Source organism: Adiantum capillus-veneris, chromosome 27, assembly GCF_014529385.1.
Source record: "Adiantum capillus-veneris isolate H3 chromosome 27, ASM1452938v2, whole genome shotgun sequence".
Classification (NCBI taxonomy): Eukaryota; Viridiplantae; Streptophyta; class Polypodiopsida; order Polypodiales; family Pteridaceae; genus Adiantum; species Adiantum capillus-veneris.
The window spans coordinates 27,130,603-27,156,896 of NC_140957.1; the positions used below are offsets into that span (position 1 = coordinate 27,130,603).

General features: G+C 40.5%; 1 protein-coding gene across 1 annotated transcript; it reads left to right on the plus strand.

Moving 5' to 3' along the window:
* The first annotated feature begins 7,699 nt into the window (after positions 1 to 7,699).
* On the plus strand, positions 7,700 to 11,292 carry ASP5 (aspartate aminotransferase 5). The gene is made up of 12 exons (XM_086502595.1): positions 7,700 to 7,857; positions 8,010 to 8,095; positions 8,185 to 8,277; positions 8,409 to 8,603; positions 9,145 to 9,183; positions 9,306 to 9,395; positions 9,483 to 9,591; positions 9,717 to 9,826; positions 9,917 to 10,060; positions 10,159 to 10,325; positions 10,412 to 10,676; positions 10,766 to 11,292. Exons 2-12 carry the CDS (start codon positions 8,057 to 8,059, stop codon positions 10,895 to 10,897), a joined length of 1,383 nt encoding a protein of 460 aa, XP_086358721.1. The 5' UTR covers positions 7,700 to 7,857; positions 8,010 to 8,056; the 3' UTR covers positions 10,898 to 11,292.
* The last annotated feature ends 15,002 nt before the right edge of the window (positions 11,293 to 26,294 follow it).

Sequence of the window (26,294 nt, forward strand, 5' to 3'; positions counted from 1 at the left end):
TATTTATGAATGGATTTGTAGGGAGAGATCTTCCAGCTTTGTCATTCGGTGGGTACTTTGTCTTTGGCATCGGTGGCCAAAAATGCTTCATGATGGAAGCTCTTAAAGCTTTCCATGTTTGTGGAGCTTCACCGTTGGCCCGTAGGCTAAACCACCATTGCCTGGCGAACTTTTGAAAGTGCATAGCTACATGGTGTAGCTTAGAGGACTCCGTGAAGCCCTCATCTCCAAACGCCACATCAAATTGTTAGATGAAAGCCAAGACTTTGTCCGTAGCACCAAAGGTGCCATTGTAGGTAAGGAAAGAGATGCTCTTTCCTCCCTCTTTGAACTTCTTGAGCTTGGACGACCTCTTCCACGCGGCATAGGATTTCCTATGGCCTCTTCTTTTTTATGGTTCAAAAGTTGCACCATCGCTTTCTTTTTCTTGCCTTGGTCTTCCTTGTCGGCACCATCACTTTCTTCATAAGCGGAAGAGGATGAAGAAGATGGAGAAGAGGGTGACCTCTTTCTCGCCTTTTTATTTCTCTTGTTTTCTATCATCCCTCTTTGAATTATAGTGTGGAGAAGTGTGCCATGGTCTTCTCCGTTTAGGAGGTGATGGAGAGTGTTTTGCCCCCCGACTTTGTGGAGCCATATCCGCCGAGGTGGCAAGAGACTCACTTCTTTCTCATTCTTATGGTGGGGGCTCTTTGAGTTCTCCTTTGGGAAGAAGATGCGTCATCAAGAAGAAAATTTTTGAGCCCTTCGTATGGATCCTCTTCTTCTTCCCAAATCAGAGAGAGGCCTCTTTTGGAAGTCTCACAAGGAGGCTTCCTAGGTACTCTCTCTTCATGGTGGGGAGGTTGGAGAATCCCATGAGCACGAAGCTGCCGTTGCACTTCAGTTTGGAGGGATGGATTACCCATGGCTTGTTGAAGCCTAGTAACAAGGTAGTTAACAAGCATAGGGGCATCATTAGTGGTCTCCTCATTAGCAAAATCAAAGCTATCAAGATTAATTTCACTCTCTTTACTATTGTCAGCCATTCTAACAACTTTTATGTGTAAACTTTTCTAGGTATACTTTGGCACTTCAAGCCCTAGTTGCTACTCCTCTTTACCCCTTTAGAAAAGCACTCAAGCTACTGTACCCATGGCTTAAATACCATTAATTGCAAGGAATAGAAAAGAGGGTCTTTCAACACCAAAACAACACCGACTCGTGTCAAGCTTCTAATAGCTCAATAGTGGTTAAGCCGTAGGCAAGCCCCGTAGGACTCCACTATTAAGACCATAGCTCTCGACGGTGATGCCCCATTATTTGCAGGAAGGCAAGCGCACTGCAAGGCTGAAAAATCCATATTCTACTTACTCAATTGCAATTAATAATACCAACCATTTATAGCTAGCTTCAGGACCTCCCTTCTTGAGCAAGAAAGAGAAACCTTGTGCTTTGATGCCAATGTAAACATTTAATGGCCTAGTAACTTGTGTGTAGCAGAAAATAGCATGAACATAGTGAGCATTTCATTAGAATAGATTCCTAATGAGCATAACAAGAGTGCTTGGGTAAAGAGAGCAACAAAAAGCATAACACCTAGTTAGATAGGCATGAACAATACTTCAAAAGAGAGAGAAATTAAGCTATTGACAACAGTTGAGGACCGGATTTACATGGAGACGGTCCCCTCTCCAAAAGGCTTTGTATTATAGGTTTCACCCATCAAGGGAGACATTTTACAATACAATTCTTTGCATTCCTTCAATAACTAGCTAGTGCAATGAAGGTGGAAGCTTCAAGCACTAAGCAAACACTTATAAAACACAACATCAATTCCCTCACGGTCTCAGACCCAAGACCTCACACACCTTCGAAGATGGTGAGAGCTAGCGGGGTATGAGAGTAGATTGAGAGGAAGAAGGAGTAGTATTACGAGAAAGAAGTATATCTCCTCACTTAATCACTCATAATAGCTTAGCATAGCTTAGTAATTAGCATGGTAGAGGAGATGAGCATGCATTGAAGATTGGCTCTTGGTTGGATTTGCATCACAAAGCCAAGAGTTGTTGGTGTAGGCCTCCCTTCTCACAAGCTTGGAGTAGGTGATGAGCTTTCCATTAAAGCTTGAGAAGGAGAGAGAGAGTCTTCCTGCTTCACCCATGAGATTGTGTGTGTGTGTGTGTGTGATAATGCCTTGTCAAAATCAGCCCCCTCTCTCTCTCTTGGTCGACCCCTCATGCAAATTACTCATGCCGACACCACCCCATTGGACCTCTCCAAGCTTAGCCAATGAAAATTGAGAAGCATAAGTGATAGCCTTGTGATATGTGTCTCCCTTTCCCCTTTTGTGAGAGATTTAGATAATTAAATAATGCAACTAAACTCTCATTGGATCCCTTTCTCTTCTGGCCAATAGGAATCAGGCAAGCCATTGGGCTGCTGAATGCTCATTGGACCCCTTGGGAGACTGTCCAATAGTCTTCTAGAGAGCTTAATTCTTATTGGTTCTTTTATTAAGTGTTTTTAAATGAATTAAACTAGATTTGCTCTAGCCTAATTCTCATTGGTCCACCTCTATGGCCATCCAATAGGATTTGAGTGCACCTTGTGGGCAATTGGCCTAAGGAGCTGACATGTGTCCATTATGCCCTTTGTGTAAAGGGAATCCTTTGAGTGTGTGTGTGTTCTCTCACAAGCTTCTCTCTCTTCTCCTACCTTTAGTGCTCCACCCCTCCTCTTTAGGAGTCATGAAGACTTTTTGGCACACTCACTAAGCATCCAATTTAACTAAGCTTGACCATTGGACACAACCTTTGAATTTTAGAACCTTAGCATTTTGGAAGTCTTAATGGGCTGAACCTTAGGGTCTTTAAAGCCCATTGTTGAACATTGCTCTTTTGCAGATGCCCCCCCCCCCCCCCCCCCCCCCCCCCCCCCCTTTTGGATCCCTATTTTCCCTCCTTTGGTTCCCTACTATGGCCGGTCTGCCAGCTGAACCAATATTCTAGCTTTTCTCCCCTGGTACTTCCCCATATTAAATGATCAGTTTAACATGAGAAAATTATTTAGGAGAATTAGATATTAGTTATTATGACACAAGTAATCTAGGGTACCTAGATTATTTCACAAACTAGAAAGCAACCCCCCTCTTTGTGATTTTGTTACCTATAGGTAATCTAGGGTACCCTAAATTACTTCACAAACCAGAAAGCAACCCCCCTCTTTGTGATTTTGGTAACTACAAGTAATATGTACCCTAGATTGCTTCACAAACAAGAAAGCGACCCCCTTTTTTGTGATTCTAGTACCTACAGGTAATCTAGATTACTTCACTAACAAGAGAACAATTAGATGTCAAGTAGATTAGGGTGTCAAGTAGATTTGGGTGAAGAAGATTGTGATAAAGTAACGTGAGACATCTTGCCTTAATATTTTCCACGCGCGATTTTTATTAGTGTTCTTCATTTCAATCTTGGTGTACATGAGCTCTAATACTTTGTGGGAGGGTGAGCTATTTACGTGAGAGGTAATTTGCGGTAGGAGCTTTGCTACATTTAGAGCTACTTGGAGTGTGAGCCACTCGATCGTACTTTGCTACGTACACATGACAAAGAGAGAAACCTTCATATCTATTAATCTTTTTCGTGCTTACAAATCATCACTAACACAAAGGTTAGCCGTATCATTAACACCAAAGTAATTGCATTTGACACTAATGAACCAACATTGACACCAAAGCAAGAAAAAATTGCTTCCAATGCTTGGGCAACTGACACGTATTGGCATACCTACAAAGCATTACTAACACCAAAGTAAGCCGCATTTAACTCCGATGCTTGGGCAAATAGCAACATCTGATTCAAATTAAACCCATATGTGCTTACATATACCGAATCAAAACTAAGCAAAACTACCACCATCATATGTGGCAAAGACTTTCTCTTGTTGTGCATGTGACAAACTTGCATCAAAAATAGATATCTCGGATCAAAGCAAAGTCAATCTCCCTTTGCTACTCCATTCACGAGACACTTGAATACTTTCAATTTCCACACCATCATGAGAGAACCAATCTTTGGAAGCTATTCAAAGTTACAACATGCCAAAAGAGGAAAACACATTACGACTTGAAACACACCAACATAGCACTTTTGAGTATATGTAAATAGTTTTAAAAACATACCCATTTTCGTGGTTTCTTTTGCATAAGTGCGCCATCGATAAAATTTAACACGATAATCATTGTGTAATACCCACAATCGGTATTATTAGGTTGTTTTGGCATCTAGGACCAAAAGTATACTTCGATATTTAAGCCAAATGCGAGTCCTCGTCAAAATCTTTGATAATTTAACTACTCAAACCAGCATACCTCGATGGAATCGTAGTAGCAAAGATTTTTCGAATCTTCTAGCTCTACCTTCACATGGGAACGGGAACAAAATCAAGAGAAATGTTGCAACACCCTAACAATCAATATAGAAACACGCTTCACTAAAATTTATCAAAAAAGTTATATAACATCTCATTAACAAAGCACACTACCACAAGAACTCTTGGAAGAACTTTGTCATTAGGCCCATATTCATGGAATCAAAAAAGAGAATCGATGACTGGTTTGGACTTAACCCACTTAGACGCCGGATATGTGCATTGTAAAATACGAAGAGAGTCCAATGGAATCTACAAAAAAACCAAGCAACACTTGTCAACCAAAACATCTTTATGATATGAAAATGGTAATGTTGAGTTGCTGAAATAAGATACATACTCATGAACTAGGGGAAAGAAGGTGAGCATAGTACCGCTGAGATCTTTTCTTCCAAAATAATTAGTGAATCTCTTCGTATTGGCCTTTGAATTTTTCAATACAAAGGCATACCACAAACTATTGACAAAGTGAATCTACTCTAAGATTTCAGGTGCAAGAGTATTCTCCTTCCACCTTTAATACATTCACGGATAGTGCACCTCATTATAGAACTACATGCACTTTCATAATACACACTTGCACAATGAAATTTATACTCACATTAAATATAGATTCATTAAATTGCTAGAAGCGTCACATTGTAGGAGATCATTCACAAGCTCCATGGGGTAGTCCACATTAAGACCAATCTTTTTGAATGAACGTGACACACTAACCCCTCTTGTAAGCTACACAAAAAATAAAACACTTACTCATTACTTTTTTATTGAACAAGAACACATAATCCAAGCATGGAATATGTACCTCTCAAGAACTGCATCCACATGTTTACTAGTTGAACTTTTATAATTGATCTTTTGGGTACCCACATCGATGAAGATTGATCTTGAGTTGCTACTATCCGGACACGTGATGTTTATGGGAGAGTGTACCACATTTGAAGCTCCTAACTTAGGCTTCATACCAACGGAGTCATATCCTAACTCTCTAATACAAGTCGACTTCAATAAGAGCAAAAAATTTAAACTAACCTGACGTATTTGATCAAATCCTTCATCTTTTCTTCCATCAAAGAAACGCGATGTGGCATGCCATCTTCCCATAGCTTCATTTCGGTTTCCATGTAGGCTTGGAACCATGTGTCTTATGAGAGATCCTCCTTGTCATGCACTTTGTCCCAGCAAAGGGGAGCTCTCTCCTCAAGATCTTTCCTATGTTTTTTGTGAGCATTATTTAATGTAACTTCAATGTTGTTGAAATGTATCTCAGATTGTCGTAAGACCCATTGATGGGCATTGCTTGACCTACATGAAGCCTTAGGCCACCGTGACAAACCTTTTGGAATGTCCACATGGATACCATGAACACTTGAAGGTATCGCACCATGTCCATTAGCTTTTCAAAGGCGTATTTCTTGTTTGGACATGTCTATGAAGAGCGAAAATAATGTACGACCTCGTTATCTCGATCACACTTCACCTCAATGTATGGCTCATTCACCTGCAGTAGCGATGAGATAGAAATGGCAAATTGCTTAAGATTACCAAATACCTAAGATGCGAATGCATGGCCTAAGAAATCAACAAATGCCCCTTATGTGAGGAACGGTTTACTAAAATGGTCATGTTGATCCAAAGGAAATGACATCCAATACACAGATCCACACTCAATTGTTTGCAAAAGAGAGTACCCTCTTTTCAATGGAGAGAGAGAGAGAGAGAGAGAGAGAGAGAGAGAGAGAGAGAGAGAGAGAGATGGATCAATTCTTTCAATTATACAACCATAACCTTATTTGAATGCCACTTCTTCTAATGCATAACACGCATACATGCACATCCATCCTCATTTGTGGTGGAGACCCCTCTTAAAACAAATTAAGTATCAAACACATAACCCAAAATCAGATGGCCTTCCGTATTCCCATCCCTATTCATGTAAATCCACATATATCTTCACTTCATACATATGCCTATATACTCCAAATTGATACTTAGTACACCTATACATTGAGGCCGATAGCAAAATGTTCAATAATGAAAGCAAAGACAACCTAACTTAAACCCACCGACACAGGCGTTCAAGTGAACAATAGGGGCTCATCAATGCCATATCGAGTGTGCCATTAAATAAGTTTTTATTCATTAAATAATCCTGCATTCTCATTCACGAAATGGACTTAAGTTAGCAAGGTTTTCGAGTGATGCCCAACTCAGAAGGCAAGATACCCACGAGGAGGTTTCCATGCAAGGATTAGCTCCTCCAGCCTTTGCACATTCCCTATTTGCTATGGCAATTGATCGGAGATGGCATTGAAACTGAGATCGAGATGCTTCAGGCTCTTCAATTCCCAAACCCCCATAGAGATATTGCCCTTAAGGTTCATGTTGGCCAAAGAGAGAGAAGTGACTCTGCCATTTGTGCACACATCCATAATCATGCTCTCAAAGACAAGCAACTAAGCATTCCTCTCTCTCTCTCTCTCTCTAATCTACAATGGAAGCGAAGCGCAGCTACCTCATGGTTTACAGAACCGGTTGGCTCTGTCGAATGTCTGCTTCATCTCTCGGTTGCCAAACTTTCGCTTTAATAGCCTATATCGATTGTGGCATGGAAGCCTCATCCGATTGCTCTCTCTCCACTGGATGTACCTGCTGCTGAAGATGTGCTTCAATCAGGTCCTTGGACTGAGGCTCTCGAGCCTCATCTGACTCCTCTTGCTCGGCTTCATGCAGTTGCTCCCTTGGCCCCACCTCTCTAGCTTCACAGCCCTCCCCAATTGCTAGCCACATGCAGCAGGTAGACCCAACGAGAGTCCGTTCTCTCTCGCGCTTCCTCCCCCTCCCTCTACCCACACAGACAAGCATGCCGAAAAAGGTGGACCAACTTAATTTTAGACCTCCAGCCATCGACGACCCTGATTGCTCGAAGCACCAAGGGCTTTGATCCCATCCCATGCCGCCCGGGGTGGGATGGGATCATTTGGTGTTCACTTGGAGATCACTTTGGTATGGTTGGGGTCACACAGTGATCATTTTGGAATAGGTAGATTCACAAGGTGATTACGTCTCAATTGGGAATCCCACGGAGATCACTTGATGTTCACTTTGAGTGTCCTTGCGGTTCACTTCGATTGTGATCACACGACGATCATTTGGGGATTAAACCGCCATTGAACGGTGCAAAACCAATCCCGCCGCCCCTAGGCACCAAATAATCACGAGCCCCCCCCCCCCCAACCAAAAGTTTGCAGGAAGCGTGAGCATCGCACGAGGAGAAAGCCTAGCCTATGCCACGTTCATGAAAAGGGCTCACAACCTTCACAAGAAATTTTCCTCCTCATCACTACGCAGGGTCTCGGAGAGAGTGCCTTTACATCCCGTCTTCATCTCGGTCATCCTTCCCTTTGTCTTCTTCGTATTTGCTTTCTCCGCAGCTCCATCTCCGTAAGGAATCTTCTTCCTTCCTCTGCTTGTCTATTTTGTTGGCTCGTATATGCTTGCATGCAATCACGGTCTTTCTTCACCGTGTTTTTCTGATTTTCTCTGCATGCGTTTCCATTACCGACCGTTTGGACTGCTTGAAATTTTCTGTGCAGGCCGTCCTCATCCCGATCTGTTGCCTCTTTGAACGTTTTCGGCATCCATGGCCGCCACACCTGCTAGCTTTGCGACCATTTCCCAGGTTTGATGGCTACTTGCTCTTTAGCACTGCGTGCTGACGTTACAAACATTCATTTGAGGTCTTGCATGTTCTTTCCGTTTCATCTTCAGGCCAGTAATGCCCCAGCCCTCAAGCTATGCGGCCTTAGAAAGGCTGCGTTCGCATGCCCAGCAGATAATGAATTTTCCCTTCTCAAGATAAAGGTTGGTCTCACAAGAAAGAGCCCATGTTTCATGGATAGCAGATCTTGCTCTCATAATCACAATTCTAGATATAAGTGCAGGCCTTTCCTTAGTGCGCGATTTCCGCTCTCACTTGTTGGTTGATATTTCAGAGTGGAAGTAAGCTCATTATGACCGTGGCCACAGAAGCTTCACGGTTCCATGCTGTTCCTATGGCTCCTCCAGATCCAATCCTTGGTGTTTCCGAAGCTTTTAGAGCTGACAACAGTGACCTGAAGCTAAACTTGGGTGTGGGTGCGTACAGAACTGAAGATCTTCAACCTTATGTTCTCAATGTCGTAAAGAAGGTAAAACTTTTCTGCAGAATGTATGAGCTCCTTGATTTCACACCATCCTCTGTTTAATTTTTTACGTTGAAATAGAGTGTGCAGAGCCATTCATGGGTTTGTATCCATTATTTTTGAATCAATCTGCATCAACTTTTTTTTTGGGGGGGGGGGGGGGGGGGGGGGGGGACGGCGGAGCTGCTCTTATGACCTCCCGTCCTTGCCCCGGAAAATAAAAAGCTCCCTTGTTGCACACATAACAACAAATTTAGAATCAGCATGATGTATGAAGAATGAGAGAACAAAAGGAGAAAAATCTTCTTGTAGAACATTAAAAGATGGAACAAAAGAGGCTTATTGTGCAAAAGGTTAGCTCAAAGATCAAGAGTATTTTCTTGTAGCCAATAAAGACAAGACAACATTGTTGATTCTTGGAAGCTTAGTTGCTTTCCTAGAAAAGGTTATCAATTTTGGGCACTGTGCTTGTCATGGTGCTTGTTCTCCTATTTGCTGTTCTACTCTTTGGGAGAATCTAATCCATTTTTTTGTTACACTTTTCCAGGCAGAGAAGCTTATGTTGGAAAAAGGAGATAACAAGGAAGTAAGTTGGTATTTTATAAGTGTAACTGCATGTGCAAATGCACCAGTTTTAAGTTTTGCATGGGCTAAACTTCATGCAGCTAAGGTTAGCTGTTTTGAATGCCAAATTTATTACTATTGCAGTACCTTCCAATTGAGGGGCTTGCAGCCTTTAACAAGGCAACTGTGGAGTTGCTTCTTGGTGCAGACAATGCGATAATTAAAGAGGGTCGAGTATGTTTATCTTCATTTGACTGGCATGTTATGTTTGGCTTCTCTTCAGAATTTCTCTTCTGGTCTCATTGCTATGGGTTTGCTCAGGTAGCTACCGTGCAATCTCTCTCGGGCACTGGATCCCTGAGACTTGCAGCTGCCTTTATTCAGCGATATATGCCAGGGACAAAGGTTCTTTTATCAGCTCCTACATGGGGTAACGATTTGAACTGTTCCACTTATGTCTTTTTCTACTCGTTTTGGTCTGTTGACTCATTGTGCCCAGAACAGCGGATGTGTTGACCAAGTTGCATGGACTTATTATTTATTATCTTGTCCCAGGAAATCACAAGAACATCTTCAATGATGCGGGGGTGCCCTGGTCAGAGTACAGATATTTTGACCCAAAGACTGTAGGATTGGACTTTGAGGGCATGCTGGCGGATATCAAGGTGGTTTTGCCAACTTTTTTGCTAGGTTTCTGTGATGTGAATCTAGGCAACACTTCTTCAGTACTGAAGATTTTCTCTTCTATATTTTAGGATGCTCCAAGGGGGTCTATCATATTACTACATGGCTGTGCCCACAACCCCACTGGCATTGATCCCACTACGGAGCAGTGGGATGTTATTGCTGATGTCATCCAGGAAAAGGGTCACACAGCCTTCTTTGACGTAGCTTACCAGGCAAGTGTTTTGTAATCCATCTCCCACCACCTCTCTTGCTTTGTTTGAAATTTGGACCATGGGATCACTCTCATCTTCTAATTCTACTGCTGCACCAGGGTTTTGCTAGTGGCAGTCTAGATGATGATGCTAGCTCGGTCAGACGTTTTGCTGCCCGAGGGATGGAGCTCTTCGTGGCACAGTCTTACAGCAAGAATTTGGGTTTATATGCTGAGCGAATTGGGGCAACAAATGTCATTACTACCTCTTCTGAGCTTGCTGTCCGGTATGTGGCGGGATTTGTTTATTGCTTGTTACGGAAAGTGGCTCATTTTTTGCGCTTTTTAGTGATTCCTGAATAACTTTGCCCAGCATTAAAAGCCAGCTGAAACGATTAGCACGCCCCATGTACTCGAACCCTCCAGTTCATGGAGCTCGAATTGTTGCGAATGTTGTTGGGAATCATACTTTGTTTGATGAATGGAGGGCAGAAATGCAGCTAATGGCAGGAAGAATCAAAGAAGTGAGGCAGAAGCTGTATGATGAGCTGACAGCAAAGGATAAAAGTGGAAAAGATTGGTCGTTTGTTCTGAAGCAGATTGGGATGTTCTCATACACTGGTCTTTCAAAGACTCAGGTGAGGTGAAAGGGTGCTTTGTGATTCTGTCAGGTCAAATGTCTCATTTTGTTTGTGCAGATAACTAGAAGGTTTTCGAATCTGTGCAGAGTGATAACATGACAGACAAGTGGCATGTGTACATGACCAAGGATGGCCGTATCTCCCTGGCTGGTCTGTCAGCAGCAAAGTGCAGTTATCTTGCTGATGCTATTATAGACTCGTATTATAATGTGCAGTAGAGTATGCAACAGGGGTCAGTGAAAGAAGTCCACAACATTTTTTCTTTGCGGGAGAAGGTCCTGATCTTGAGAAGATAATTCATGTAGAAGGTTTGCATTCTGTCATTCATCAATAAAGGATCTCAAAGAACATACAACAGTCAGCTTTTAGCTGGCTTTCGATGCCAGAGTTATAGTGGATAACACAGTTTTGTAGATGTGGAGATAACCTGGAGGACTCGGGAGACTGATTGGCTTCAGTTTTGTTAGGTTTCAATGTTGTGAATTTTGATTGCGACATTCAAATAATGTGGAAAGGAGGCACAGTCAATCACTGCTCTCACTTGTAAAGACAGGTTAAGCTTCCTTTTTTTGAAGGGCTTCTTTAATGGAAGAAACAGTAATACTTAATAACCCGTCTAATTTCTTGTCTATCTATTGTGTGACTGTGGAAATTAATGGGTAAAACAAGATGGGTGTTAATACAGTTGCCTTCTCACACAAGATTGTAGAAATGGAATTGGTGTGTTTGTGGAGGCGGGTGAGAGAGGGAAATGAAATGAAATGAAATGTTATATTAACGTCTTCAAAAGGCCAAAATGACCTACGAGACCAGAGCGTTACAATGTGGTGAATCTGACACAAAGTCAGAGTAACAAAATGAAATGACAAAATGTTAAACTGATAAAATAAAAGTACTATGGGATCCTAAACTGGTAGGCGTGAACTAAGCAGCTAGCTGGGGGTAGCTAAATCACAAGTCATTGGAGATCCAGCATCGGTCGTTGGCGGATCTCATCAATCTCCTCCATGGACAGTAGTCTGATCGGGCGTCGTGCATGTTGGGCCAAAGTGGTCCGAATCCTTTGATGTAGCCTCTGTCGATGCTATGAAGTCCTCTGCAGTTGTGGGTGTTTCGATCTCCCTAGCTCAACCGCTTGATCGATCAGCGTACCTCTGGTGTGAGGCAATGAGATCTGCTGTGGTAGTAGCTCCTCTGGGTGTCCAGTGTTTGCTCTATAGAAGTCCGTGATGTGTCTTCTCTGAGACTGGCTAGTCTCTCCTCTCATCAGGCTCTCTTTGTGTCTGCGCAGCTTGAGCAGAAACAAACCTAGACATCTATGATCCTCATACCTCATGACTTTGGGGAGAGGTCCAAAGCCCTCTCTGAAAAGGACCCTCAATTTACCCCGTCGTTACCCACCCCGAGTTCACCCCTAGTTCACCGGCCTTGTAGGGTATGGGTTGAACTCAAGAACTCCCAAATGTCACACAAAAGCCCTATTGTCATGCTAGCACGTGTAGTTGCCATGTCGGCACGATAGACGGTCACACCTTAGTTTACCCACCCTTAGTTCACTCCTAGTTCATCGAACAATCGGACAGCTGATGTCAAAGCTACTATGTGCCCCCAAATTTGGGCCTTGGATATACTTTGGCCAACCCCTATGTTATATAGTGAACCCCCCCCCACCCCCCCCCCACCACACACAAAAAAAAAAAACACACATACAAATTAATAAATCATGATTTTGTTACCTACGTTGATAATTTTCCTCTCAAAACTTGGCTACTTTCTTATTTTGAATATATACTTGAATCTGTCATTTTTTGGTGTTATGGTCTTTCTGTTGTGATTACACAAAAGAAAGGAAAAGAATAACTTGATTGGTTATAATGATTCAAAAAATATGTTATACCTTTCGTTTTTTAAAAGTTGCTTCTTTGAGAAGGAAATTCTTTGTGAAGAGTTGATTCTCTTTCTTTGGTTCTTTTCAGAAGATTTTTCAACAATTAAGAGATATCGAGGAAAAAGAGGTCCTATGGCCCTTACCTATTGTCAAAAGAAGGGGGGGGGTATGTGACATTTTGCCCTACCCTCCCTCAAACTAATTGGAAAAGCTCCCTCCTCTCACGTTTTTTGGCTAAACATTCACAAGAAGTTTTGGACAGATTCTCACAATAATTCCCACATAATGACTTACCTCAACATCATGTGCTTCTCTGAGGGAGGCACGGCATACCTAGCTAGGTACGATTGGGGGCAGGGGACCGCCGGCCCGGTGGGGGGCCAGTGGTCCCCTGCCCCAAATCGTACCTAGTTAGGTATGCCGTGAGGGATCGAGCCGGTGGTCCCCTTGCCCCCAATCGTACCTAGCTAGGTATGCGGTGCCTCCCTCAGAGAAGCTTATTAGATTGTGCTGGTAATCAGATTGTGCTCATCAAAGGGCTTTAAATTTTTGCAAACTAGTACGATGGTAGGCAACAATAGTACTTTGAAGTTTTCTTATTGGTGTCTTCATTAAACGATTGGAATTTGGAAATTTGATCTATGAATGTAGCAAGTGGTTCATAATTTGGGAAATGTGGTCTTTCTTTGGAACCTTTTTTGCATATGCAAATGGAAAGGTTGATCCTAGCTAAAATGTGACCTTATCTAATAAATTCTAAGAATATGGTGTAATGGTATCCCATCACACTATGACTACTCACACCATGGTTTAAGCTGAATTCTAATAATATGAAATTACTCATAATTATGCCTTAAGCGTATCATAATTTTGGTTCAAAACTATGTATATAAAGGGATTGCATGGTGTAGGGAAAGGACAGTCAATGTCCTTGCAAATTCTAGCTTCTGATAGTGACGCATGGGGTTCCGTGTGCTGATGTGTCAATGCAGTACAGGTTGTTGCAAGCTTGCGTTCCATGTGCTCATTTGGCAAGCATCGAAGCATGCAGATCTCATATTATGAATTTTAATTGCCACTAAATGGATGGTCCAGATTGGCCGCCCCACTCTCCTAGACTTTGACGGGTTGATAATGCTCTAACCTCAAAAAGCATGTGGGACCTTACACTAGCACCAAGTGACCTTATAATGTTTATACATAGAAACTAGCTTGATGGGCTGCAAATTTGTTTTCACTCTTGAATCTAATAAACACTAATTGTGTACTTGAAAACTCACACCTTCTTTTTTTTGGTGGAATTCTATATGGTTTCCAATAGCTAGTAGCCTTAGCAGTTTTGAGATTTGGTGATCTTGATAAATCTATACAGCCTCCGTCTTCTTGATTTATTGAACCCTTATTGAGAGAGAGAGAGAGAGAGAGAGAGAGAGAGAGAGAGAGAGAGAGAGAGAGAGAGAGAGAGACATACATGTACTTCTAGTAAATGAATGTAACTTCATCCATTTCCACACACACTCACATACACACATATGAGTTGCCTTTTGACCATGCCCTCACAACTCTCCCTCCAAAAATGGGGATATTTTGAACTTAAGGTACTACTACGCTTATATAACGTACATTGTTTGATCTTATCAGTTGCCTCTTTTGAGGTACTCAACCACATCAGTAGTGGGGGATTTTTTCACATAAACCCCCCGGGGTGACCGATGCATTTCTTTGGCATTTGACACAAAGCCACCTAGCTTTGATTGCTTACCTCCCTTATAAACATGGAGCCTAAACCCCTTGTGGGACTACTGTCTTCTTAAGGGGTGGAGGTTTTTGCCCTACATGGGATTCCACCCTTCACACGGCACTTGCCTTGCCACTTATTAACTCTTGATATTTAGAGGACTTTTATGACCCATATGTAGTGCACATGCATAATGACTTATCACGCCTAGTATTGTGCCTCACTCCCTGCCACAGTACTGACACTCTCTCTCTCTCTCTCTCTCTCTCTCTCAACCACATGCGGGCTTGTTGCTTATGACAGTACGCCTCTCTCTAACTTAATCCCTACAATGAATACCATGGCGGCCACCTATCGTTTTCTTGGGCCTTGAGATTCGGGTTTGACTGAATGTGCAAATCGTGTGGGAGATCTTCCAAACTTGGCATTTCTTGACGCCTCCACCTATGTAGCTTTCTATATAAGGAGGTGAGAGTTGCTTTGGCCCCTCACTTAGCCTTGTTTTTGCGTTTTGTGTGTGTATGTGAGTGAGGAGAAGGGGCTTTCTTTCCGCCTACTTACTGTGGAGCTATGGAGTTGGTTGAACATGGTGTGGCTTCTCAGGTAATGTGGTTATCTCATGGAAGTACTATGGTTTTTCTCATGTTACCACTTGGTAATTATGACACAAATTTGCTTCACAACGCCTGTTTATGTGTTAGTAGGTTGTCGAGCTGTCTTTTACTATTCAACCTGTTAATGATTGGGCTAAAATCATAATGATACTCACCATTTTTTTTTGTTAAAACAGGCTGAGCTAGTTGTACTAATGTTGATTGACCATAGTTAGTGGTTCAGTATTGCACCGACATTGAAAAATTTGTTATGCTAAAAGGTGCAAAATTAATTAAAGTAAGAGTGGCTACGGATTGACAGTTCTGACACCCTGCCTTTCGAAAACGTGAAGCGTTTGATTGATTCTTATATGTTTTTTTAAAAACCTAGTGGACAAAGTAGTTCTATTTTCTTATGATCTGGCACAACCTGGATTGTGGATACAATGGCATGTGTGTTTCGACGCTAAACATTGGTTCTTTCTGCTCTAGGTATACTACACTGTGCTGTGGTATCTTACTAGTTATAATCGTTTAAATTGAAAGGTTTGATATGGAATGGATTATACATAGTTCTTTTGGGATAATTTTTTGGTACCATTTGGCTCATTCAAAGACCTATACAATAAAAAATGTATAGTACCTCACAAATTGATGAGTATTAAAGACACAAAATGCTTTATGGGCAAAAATTGGGAATAAGACACTTGGATCAAAAGGGGTGGTGGCCTTCTGATCAGAATTTTAGTTATATAAATAGCCATTTAAATTAATTTGTTTAAAAAAATGGGGTATATAATAACCTTATCTATAACTTATATTAATGCACTTGTATCTTAAAAGGAGTGATAATATTTTTTATTACAAGTTTAAAAATAACTTAAAAAAAACTCACACCTTATACTTTCCAAATACAAGAATAAATGATTTAGATTGGACAATAGCTTTTAAGTTAAAAAGGTTGTAAGATAAACATGGATAACAACTAATAAAGTCCATTGACACCTATGAATGTATTTAAGCCTAATGTATATGTTGTCTTGTTGGAATGGATGCAGGTGAGGACTCTATCCTTTCTTTGAATTTTTTTGGCTTAGCTGTTGTCCATCACTATTATACCAAACTCTTGCTACTTTTGTGAAATGATCAGCTCAAATTACCTGTTGTATATAAACACTAGAATGAGACCTCATTCTTATAGCTATGTACAAATATAATTCAAAGGCCGAGTTGTGTTTGTGGAGTTTTTGTGCTACCCCTTGTCACTTGTCTAAAGCAAGCTGTCTTTTGAACTTTCATGTTCTTTTGTGTATATTTATTAGTGTAAAACAACAACACACACGTCCTAAACACAAGGGTCTCCCAGTTTTTTGGGAAAATTGGGACGCTTGCTTTAGGGATTTGTTTGGACTATAGAGCTAAGTCGGATACACTGTCTAGAATTCTTGTTTAGGTGGGCTGGTGCTAGGCAGTCCCTCTTAGACTATAGTTCAAGATTCTTGCTCACGGCTATCCTAGTCTTTTGACTTTGTCTAAAGCAAGCTATCTTTTGAACTTTCATGTTCTTTTGTGTATATTTATTAGTGTAAAACAGCAACACACACGTCCTAAACACAAGGCTCTCCCAGTTTTCTGAGGGAATTGGGACGCTGGATTTAGGGATTTGTTTGGACTATAGAGGTAAATTGGATACACTGTCTAAAATTCTTGTTTAGGTGGGATAGTGCTAGGAGGTCCCTCTTAGACTATAGTTCAAGATTCCTGCTCACGGCTATCGTAGTCTTTTGACTTTTAAACCTCCACATCACTTGCATTCTTCTTCTTTGAAATTGGTGCCCAGTATTGTATCTTCACTTGAAGATAGGTTGCTGAGTCATTGTTCTGATCAATATCTGTTGTTGCTGCCACTCCTAACCAAATTGGATAATTTTCATCACAAGGTTGCACAAGTACAAAGTCTCCCTTTTCCACATCAAGAGTTGGGTTGAACTCCTCAACAGGTTTGTTGTGCATTGGACCACAATAGTGGCCCTCGATTATGTCAAGTACTTCATCTAGACCATCTTCCAGTGGAACTTCAAGAGGATGATCTTGTTCACGTATACTCCTTGGTCAAAAGTCATCAAATGAAGTGTTTTTACTTTGTCCAGGGTTTTGCATAGCTTGCATGAGATTCTCCCAGTACATAAGAACTGGGTTGATCCACCTAGCATACTCACTTTCATCTCCTTTCTCTTGCAAGTGATCTTTCCACCAACTAACATACTTCTTTAATCCTTCCATAACTTTCTCACTATCTTTAACATACTCAAAGGGTGGTAATACTTTTGGAACACCTTCAGGAAGCTTGGCTCCTCCTTGGTCATTTCTCTTCCATAACTCTATACCATTTTCAAGTAACCAATCCACATTTTTAGGGTGTACTTTGTACTGCATCAAAGGTATTCCATCACTCTTATAGAACCTAAATTGCAATAGCTTTGAATGACCCACTAAGCTATCTGCTCCATCATGTAAGAACCCCTTTACAAATCCTTTAAAGTCTGCCACCTTTTGTAGGAGAAAAGGTGCTGGATGCATGCTAACACACTCACTGAAGATCTTCATCAAATGTGGAAATGTAAAAATGGCTTGGTTTCTAAGCTTCTCAGAAAAGCGACTGAACAATGCATCAACGTCTTCATGAGTGTGACCAACCATAAGAAATCCAAGCTGCACAGTGTCAAATACTCCTCGTGCAACCAACAATGATAGGTATGCAAACACATATCGATTCTTATTTTCTGAACCACAATTGTCAAGTTGCAACAACAATGTTTTTTGGCAACCTCTTGAACCCAAATACATTGCCATCCTCCTGTACATGTGCATTAGTAGCAAAGATTGATTGCATCCTTGGACAATCATTTCCCTGTCTAGAAGCAAAATTCTCAGTGTCCACATTCACATTTGTGATTAGATCAGTCTCTGCCTCTTCATTCTGAGCACTCTATTCCTTGCAGTACTAGTTTTTCTCTTTAAGCACTTTCATATGGTGATAGAGAGAAGTGGTAGACAAAACACAATCAAAAATATTTGTTCGTGGTTCTACACTTGAGTTTTCTAAGCTCAAGTCACCAAACATATGTTTATCTCTTCTTTCTAAGTTTCTTAGACATTTTGAGAGAGATGCAATTGTGAAGTTGGGATCACTTGGCCATAATCCAAATGCAAAGTGACCATAAGCTGTTTGTCCATGTCTCCATGAGTGAGCAATCCTGTCAAGGATACTGGAAGCCTCTCAACTCCATTGAGAGATTTTGGAACTCGTTTAATTTGTGGTATAGCAGTCTTACTCTGGTCCATCTTGTCATGTATAATGCACAAGAACTTGGTTGGATTCATTTCTGAAGAGCTCCTCCAAGCATAGTAAAAATTTCTACAGCTCATTTGTTGCAACATGTGTGCTCTCCTCTGTGCCATGTATCTAGCACGCTCCACTTGATTTTTGGTAGACTCCAGGGTGACCTTTATTGATGTGCAAATGTCACATTTAGAGAATGTGCTTGATTTTGATAAAGTGATTGCCTTGAAGACTGTGTTCCACAACCTTGAGAATGTTGGCTGTGACAACGTTTTGTATTTTATTGTGACAAGTGTGTCGTTTACTTCCCGCAAAATGTCCACTTGTTTGTACATCATTGGTAGAACACGTTGAGTTTCCCGAGTGCCATGCATGGTTGTCCTTGACTTATGTGGCATCTGATCTGCATTATTATCTATGAAGCCCTGTATGAGTGCTTTTGCCATCTCAACATGTGTCAATATCTTCCTTATTATTCTAGTGTTTCCATGATTGCCATTGCATGCTCCATCCAAGAATTTTTTATGTAGCATGTAAAATGTTGACTTTCCTATTCCATGCATTACATACCATGCTTTACTACAAACCTTCTTTCCATCAAAAGTAAACTCAAAGCATTACTCTTCTTGATCTTTTCAATGAGCCATGCTCATACAATCCAATACAAATGTGCATCGGCTAGTGTAGCTTTGTCCCCAAAAGTCTGCCCTCGCTTGCATGATTTTGGATTTGTTTCCAATCTGGCAGCATCGCATCTCACAACAATCAATTGTTGCAACTTTGTGAATGTTTGCAGCATCACATTGTTTGTTGAAAGCATGAGCATTACCTTTTTTTTTTCTAGGCCTAACTCTATGTACATAATTCCTTTTCTTACCTGTCCCATCTCTTATATCATAGTCACTGGCAATGGCATCCTGCTCTCTATCATTTTGAGTATGAAGAAGAAGACCTAGTTCTGTACTGGTGATACCTTCTTCAAAACTAGTTTCAGTGTTGTTATCTATGCCATCATCCTCATACTCATCACTGGAAGCATATAAGCTGTCAAGGGAATCTCCCGTTTCTTCCATGAGAGGATCTTGAATACCCTCAATGGCAGAAGAAGATCCAGTGTCTTTGATCAAGGGCTCACCATTCTCAAATGTGAGCTGCATAATAGGCCAGCTTACCAAATTCAAACTTGAAATATCACTTTGATGTGGATGCATCGACCCTTCCACAATGACACCCAAGCTACTCTCACCTAGTTCAGTACAGTTTATAGCCTCATATGGGTGGACCAGCAATACCACTCCATTACCAAGTTTTGTAGATCTATTGTCAGCCCAAAGGATGACTCTTTTCTCTTTCCAACTCGCTCTATCTATCAAGCCATCTTCTTGACCAACAAGAAAATCCTCATCTATTGTGTGAGATTTTCCTCTGTCCATAACAATATTATGCAATGGCCATTTGATGATGCTTCCAACTGCTTGAGACATGGTTCTTGCATCCATTGTGACGAATGGAATCAAGAAGGTGTCATCAAAACTTTCTAGTACATCACCACACATGTTGTGCCAATCATTCAAAACCACAACGTTGAGATGCATCAGTGGAATGAATAACCCCACGAGCTTTCCTTGTGGAACCATCAACAAGAAACACTGAATCACCTTGTTTTGGACCCTGCAATTTTTGAGAAAATCAAGAGATATCAGTAAAATTGTATGTCTGAGCATATAACTCAAAATTTAATGCATTCCCAAGATACACTCACAATTTTGGCAAAAGCTTGCATCCCATTCAATTAAGAAAATCTACACTGAGTCAATCCATGGAGGATGGTAGGAGACTTGAGCTCAAGTTTGAGCTTGTATGTACATCCAAGTGCTAGAAATCTAAAGCTGACAAGAGTTGCAAGATAGGGACTATGTTACATTGCAGAGGCACCCATGGAATTTGATAGGAGGATGGAGCCTTTATGCACATCCAAGTGCTAGAAATATATAGCTCACAAGAGCTACAAAATGGATCTTGAGTTATATTGAATCAACCCATTGGGGATGGTAGGAGGCTCCAACTCAAGTTTGAGCCTAAACGTACATCTAAGTGCTAGAAATCTAAAGCTGAAAATAGGTCCAAGATGGTGCCTAAGTTACAATGCCGGAGCATAGATGGAGCCTAAATGTAGGTCTAAGTGCTAGAAATCTATAGCTTAAAATAGTTGCAAGATGGATCTCAAGCTATATTGAGTCAACCCACGGAGGAAGGTAGGAGGCTCAAGCTCAAGTTTGATCCTAGATGTACATCTAAGTGCTATAAATACCTAGCTAAAAAGAGTTTCACAAAGCCAAAGCTCCATAGAGGCAAGCATGGAATTTTGTAGGTGGCTCGATCTCAAGTTTGAGCCTAGATGTACATCCAAGTGTTAGAAATCTATACTTGTCACACGGGTTGCAAGATGGAGCCCAAGTTACATGGAGGCACCCATGGAATTTGGTAGAAGGCTCAAACTCAAGTTTGAGCATAGATGCACATTCAAGTGTTAGAAATCTACGAGCAACAAGAGGTGTGAGAAAAAACCCAAGCTATGTTGAAGTAGGCTTGAATTTGGAAGGAGACTCAAATTGAAGTTTGAGCTACATTATACATTTAAAGAGTTGTAAGGTGGAGCCAAGGTAATGATGAGCTTTACATCAAACCTAAGTTTCCTTGAATGACCTATCAAAAGAGTCGGAGCTTACAAGAAGGTGAGGCTTCAAAGTAGTTGCATGAGTGGCTCAAACTTAAGTTCTCGAGCCTAGTTAGTCATATAGTTTTCTTTTAGGATAGGACATTAGTTTGAGTATAGGTGGCCTTGGAGATTATGCTATGACAATTGAGCCTTGATGGACATTCAAAATACAATGAGGTTTTTTTCTCAGTTGTTTATGTGTAAATCGAGTCTTGGTGTTTTACGTGTTGTAGTAGGACAATTTTACATGCAAAAAGGTGCCACGAAATCGGTTAAGCAAGAGGGTTGGTGGAGGTGGGTCCCTCAATCATTGATCCTAAGAGGTTTTAGCCAAGGGAAGTCAAAACTATGTCCAACTTGTGAGTATTATTTTCTCAAAAGTCTCAAAAAACTAGTTCTAGACACCCCTAACTTCGTCGAATTTTTTGACCCCTTAAGCGTTGTTTTTTTGAAAACTGTTCATAAAACCTATTGTGTAACAACAGGGTGTAACAACAGGTTTTTTGAACAGGGTTTGTTCACAAAAGCGTAGAGCCGCTCTCAAGCTACAGGCTTATAAAAAAAGTTTTGCAATCGGACTCCGTATGTGAAAGTTATGCTCATTTTCGTGAAAAGTTTTTTTTTCCACTTCTTTTAACCATCATGAAAAACCATTAGTTTTGGTCCACACACCTGAGTTTGCTGATCTAACCTTGGTAGGGTTGGTGGGAAAAGCTATCAAAGACTTTTTAATGCTTTTGAAACCTTCTATATTATAATAGGTTTGGATTTTTCTACAGACGGTGACGAATTCAACGATGGCGCGACAGTTTAGATTCTTTACTCCGGCATCTCCTTGCCCTCTACTCTCGCATCTCCTTGCCCTCTACGTATCTGCTCGCAGCCCCACAAGGCTCTTTTTCACACCTCTACATTAATTCTCTCTCCCTCTCTCTCTCTCTCTCTCTCCCTCTCTCTCTCTTCTACATTAAAATAGGGTTTGGATTTTCTTGCAGACTGTGAAAAAACTGACGACGACGTGATAGGTACGGTTCTTTACTTTCCCATCTCCCTCTCCTCTATGTATCTATTTGTAGTCCCAAAACGCTCTACATTAACTCTCTGTGTGTGTGTGTGTGTGTGTGTGTGTGTGTGTGTATGTCTTTCTCTTTTTGACTGCACGTGAAGATCTGATATAGCACTGGAGTCTAGATTTGAAATTTGAATGTCAAATTTGAAAGGCTTATCCAGGTGCACCTCTTTGTCTCTCTCTCTCTCTCTCTCTCTCTCTCTCTCTCGCTCGTGTGTGTGTGTGTGTGTGTGTGTGTGTGTGTGATATCTTCTTCTAATCTTTCTGTGTCATTACCCTCAGCTCCTCTTAATCACTCCCTAATCTCTTCTAATCTCTCTGTGTAATCTCCCTTGCCTCCTCTTAATCACTCCCTAATCTCTTCTAATCTCTCTGTGTAATCACCCTTGCCTCCTCTTAATCACTCCCTCCCTTCCTCTTAATCTCTCCTAACCTGCATCAATCAAAATTTCATTTTACTAACCATTGTAACTTGTCTTTTGAGATTACATTCATAGGTCCTAAACTTCTACTCTCCTTTCAGATATTCCTCTCCTCTAATCTGTTGTCCTTTTTCAATTCTGAATGCATCTCAACATTCAGTCTTCAATCTCATTCTATTAGTTTCTAATCTCTATTTAATCTACTTCTAATGACTACATATACTCATTATTGTTTGCTACCGTCTCCTTGATACACTTTTTAAACTCTATCATTAAGTTAATCAAACTATAAGTACGTCTAAAATCACGCTCTATAAATTGATAATAAGTGGCTATTCTCTAATTAGAGTACTTAATCAATAAGTACTCTAATTAACTTTTTTTAAAACTGTAATTAAATAATTAATCTACTTAAAGAAAAAGATAGATAACAACACTTACTTGGTTGGGTACTGAGTGTGACATTTCCACTTGACGTAGATTCTTTGCTTTTGATATTTAGCTCGTTTTTGGTGCCTTGTTTCCTTGTTGAGAAACTAGAACAATGAACTGATGTAGCTTAAGCCTCACTTTCTAATGCTCTCAAAGCCACTCTAGTGTTGCCTCATGCAAGTGCTTGAGACTTAACCAGGGCCAGAGCATAATAGCTCATATGCAAGTGACACTAAATCTTAAGTTAAAACCCTACTTTAAGTTCTAAATGAGCACATGGAGGTCTTGCTTGAGCCTACGATAGACTATAGCACAAACAAGCGAGGCTCTAACTTAAGTTTGAGCCCCACTTACATATACCCATGTATTTTGGACTTTGCATAGATGTATGTGAGCATATAAAGAAACAATTCAATCTAGCTAGACTTGAACTTATTAAGTATGCGTTTCAATCCCACAAGTTAGAGCCTTGTCAATATTGATGTTGGAATTTTCAATTTTGCAGACCTTTGTTGAGACAACAAAGCACACACTTCAAAAGGGATTTGTCAAGACCGACTTGCATTTGCTTCTATGTGATGAGAAGATATGGAAGAATTGGGTCAAGATCATGAGACAATATGCTCAAGGCTTGCTACCAAATACAAAGGGAGAAACAATTGACGAAGGTTCCGACAAAAATCCTAAATTTCTAACTATGAAGGGTGGTCAGATTTGACAAGCACCTAGCACAGCAACACTGGCACCTACATTGTTCAGATGCATTTTAGGCCTCAAGAATAAAGAAGTTCTTGAACTACAAAATGCAATCCTGGACAAAAGTTCTTGAGGCCTCATTTTAGGCCTCAAGAATAAAGAAGTTCTTGAACTACAAAATGCAATCCTGGACAAAACCATCTTGCTAAAGAAGGGAAAGCATACCCCTCATAGAATGAACATGGATGAGATGGCTTGGAAGCTAAAAACAGACCGAGTGTTGAAAGAAGCAATAATATCATTCTTCTTTGATTTGACAAGGGAAAATTTATCTTGGGAGCAAGTTTGTGAGAAGTACAAGCTAGGAGAGCATAAGTACAATCAAATGACGAGCTATAGCCAGTACTATGTCAAGGACTCCCTCAACAGAGCAAAGAAGACTCCACCCTCACTTCTAAAAAGTGTAGTAACTCTCCTCAATCATCTTTATAGAGCTAATATAGGCATAATATCTCAAGATGAGTCTATTCCATGGAGAATCAAGGGGGTGGGCTTTGATATGGGGAAGATCAAAGACTTTTGCAATACAGAGCACGTACCATTTCAATTGGTCGTCTTGGATCTTCATGGTACTAAAAGAAAATATCTCTGTAGATTTTTTTTGCAAATTTGGATCTCAATCTAAACACATTGAATGCACAATACAAATATGTGCTAGTGTGTTTCATTGATTCATCAATATCGGAATTCTTGTTGAAGGGGTATCTAGCCAATCAACTAAGGTCCATATTGAATATGGAAATATCCAAGCAACAAGAGATGACTCATGGATAGATGGAACTGTGGACTCTACAATGGTTGCTCTTTTTGTTAGCAAGGTTGATATCTTTGAGGCTATTGGCAAGGCTCATACAAAAAGAGTCTTTTTCTCAGGCTCTTGTGGCAAGGATCATGAATTTATTGATAGAAACTTCATTGATGGCCTTATCACAGGGTTTTGTCCTGAGCAAAGCTATGTTTTGGAAATTTTTTGCGGTGGAGTTGTGATGGAGCAAAGCTTGTCGAAGAAGAGAAGGGAAATTGCTCTATGTAAAGATGATTTTGAAGCAATGGAGTTAGAATCTCAATGCTCTAGTCTTTTGGAGAGCGATCCGGCCTTGCAAGAGTGGTGTGGTGCAAGTCAAGCATCACTTGCGAGACAAAAAGTGGAGCTGGATGATAAAGAAAAAGAAGAACTTAACAATCTTGACATCAATGAGCAACAAATCAGTGGAGAGGATGTTGATGGAAATGAAGACAATGATAATTGGACAACACGGATGATAGTGAAGTTCAAGAAGCTATGAATTTTGATCATCAAAGTGGGGGAGACAATGTTGGAGAAATGAGTCCAGTTGTGGATGTTGAGTGTGCAAAAGAAAACGATGAAGATAATGAGGATGATGATGCAAGCAATGAGGATGCACAAGAGGATGATAGAGCCCCTCAAGACATTGTAGTAGCTGATGAAAAAGGTGTGAATGCTTCTTAGAGTATTTTTGATACTAGGTTTAATGATGCATGCCATTATCATGTACCAACAGACTCCTAAAGTGTAAAAAGGCAGGATAGTGTATTGACTTGATCAATTGTGATACTTTAGGTCCTTTAAACACTATTTTCTTAATACTATCTTGTGTCTTTATCTAAAAGTATGTCATATTAATTAGATTCAATTGTTGTTGTTTTAAAAAATGATGGGGGGGATCAAACTTGAGTTTGAGCCATCACAAATCACATGTCTTTATTTAAAGTGCCAATTCACAAATCATAGCTAACATACATATGTGTATTAAGAGTAAGAAATTTTGGTTTTGGTGAGACAATAATGAAGCATTACCAAACACTAATGAGGCTCAAAATTAAGTTCAAGCCTAACAAGGAGAGATAGTGAAGCACTTGTGTATGAACTTCAATCACAAAAGTCCTGGCTGAGTTATTCTAAGTGAGATTTGAAATTCCATATCCTAGTGTAGCACTTGCATATGTTACATGAAACTCATAATGTATTTGTACCTAACAAGGCATTGAAATTTAGTTTGTAGGCTCGAACTTAAGTTTGAACCTTGCCTCCACACGTTAGTGTAGCACTACCATGTGAGGCCGAGCTCATGAGCACTACCATGTTAGGCCAATCTCAAGAGCATTGTAGTAATATAATCTTCCAAATAGCAATACTTACGGATCATGAAGTAAAAAGGATCATACCTTGAAAAATTCATAGCTAAGAGGGTTTTTGAATAGGCCCTAGATGTGCACAATATAATAATTTTATACATAGTGAATGCGTTGAGACTAGACATGGCTTGAGACTTAAGCTTTACACTTGAAACATAAGCTTAAGGTTAAGACTTAAGCCTTAGGCATGAACTTAAGTTTGAGTATCACCTCCAAATGTGAAATAGGTAGCATGTTAGGTGAGCATCACGTGATCATGTATATGAGTTTCAACGACAAAAGTCCTTGTCATAGAATCCTACCTCAGTACTTCCAAGTGAAGCTCACAATTTCATATTCTATTGTAGCGATTAAATATGTTAAGAAAGAGTTGTAATCTATAACAAGAAACCGAAATTTATTTTGTAGGATCGAACTTAAGTTCGAACCTTGCCTTTGTATGTTAGTGTAGCACTACTATATGAGTCCAGTCTCATGAGCATTGTAGCAAAAAGATGT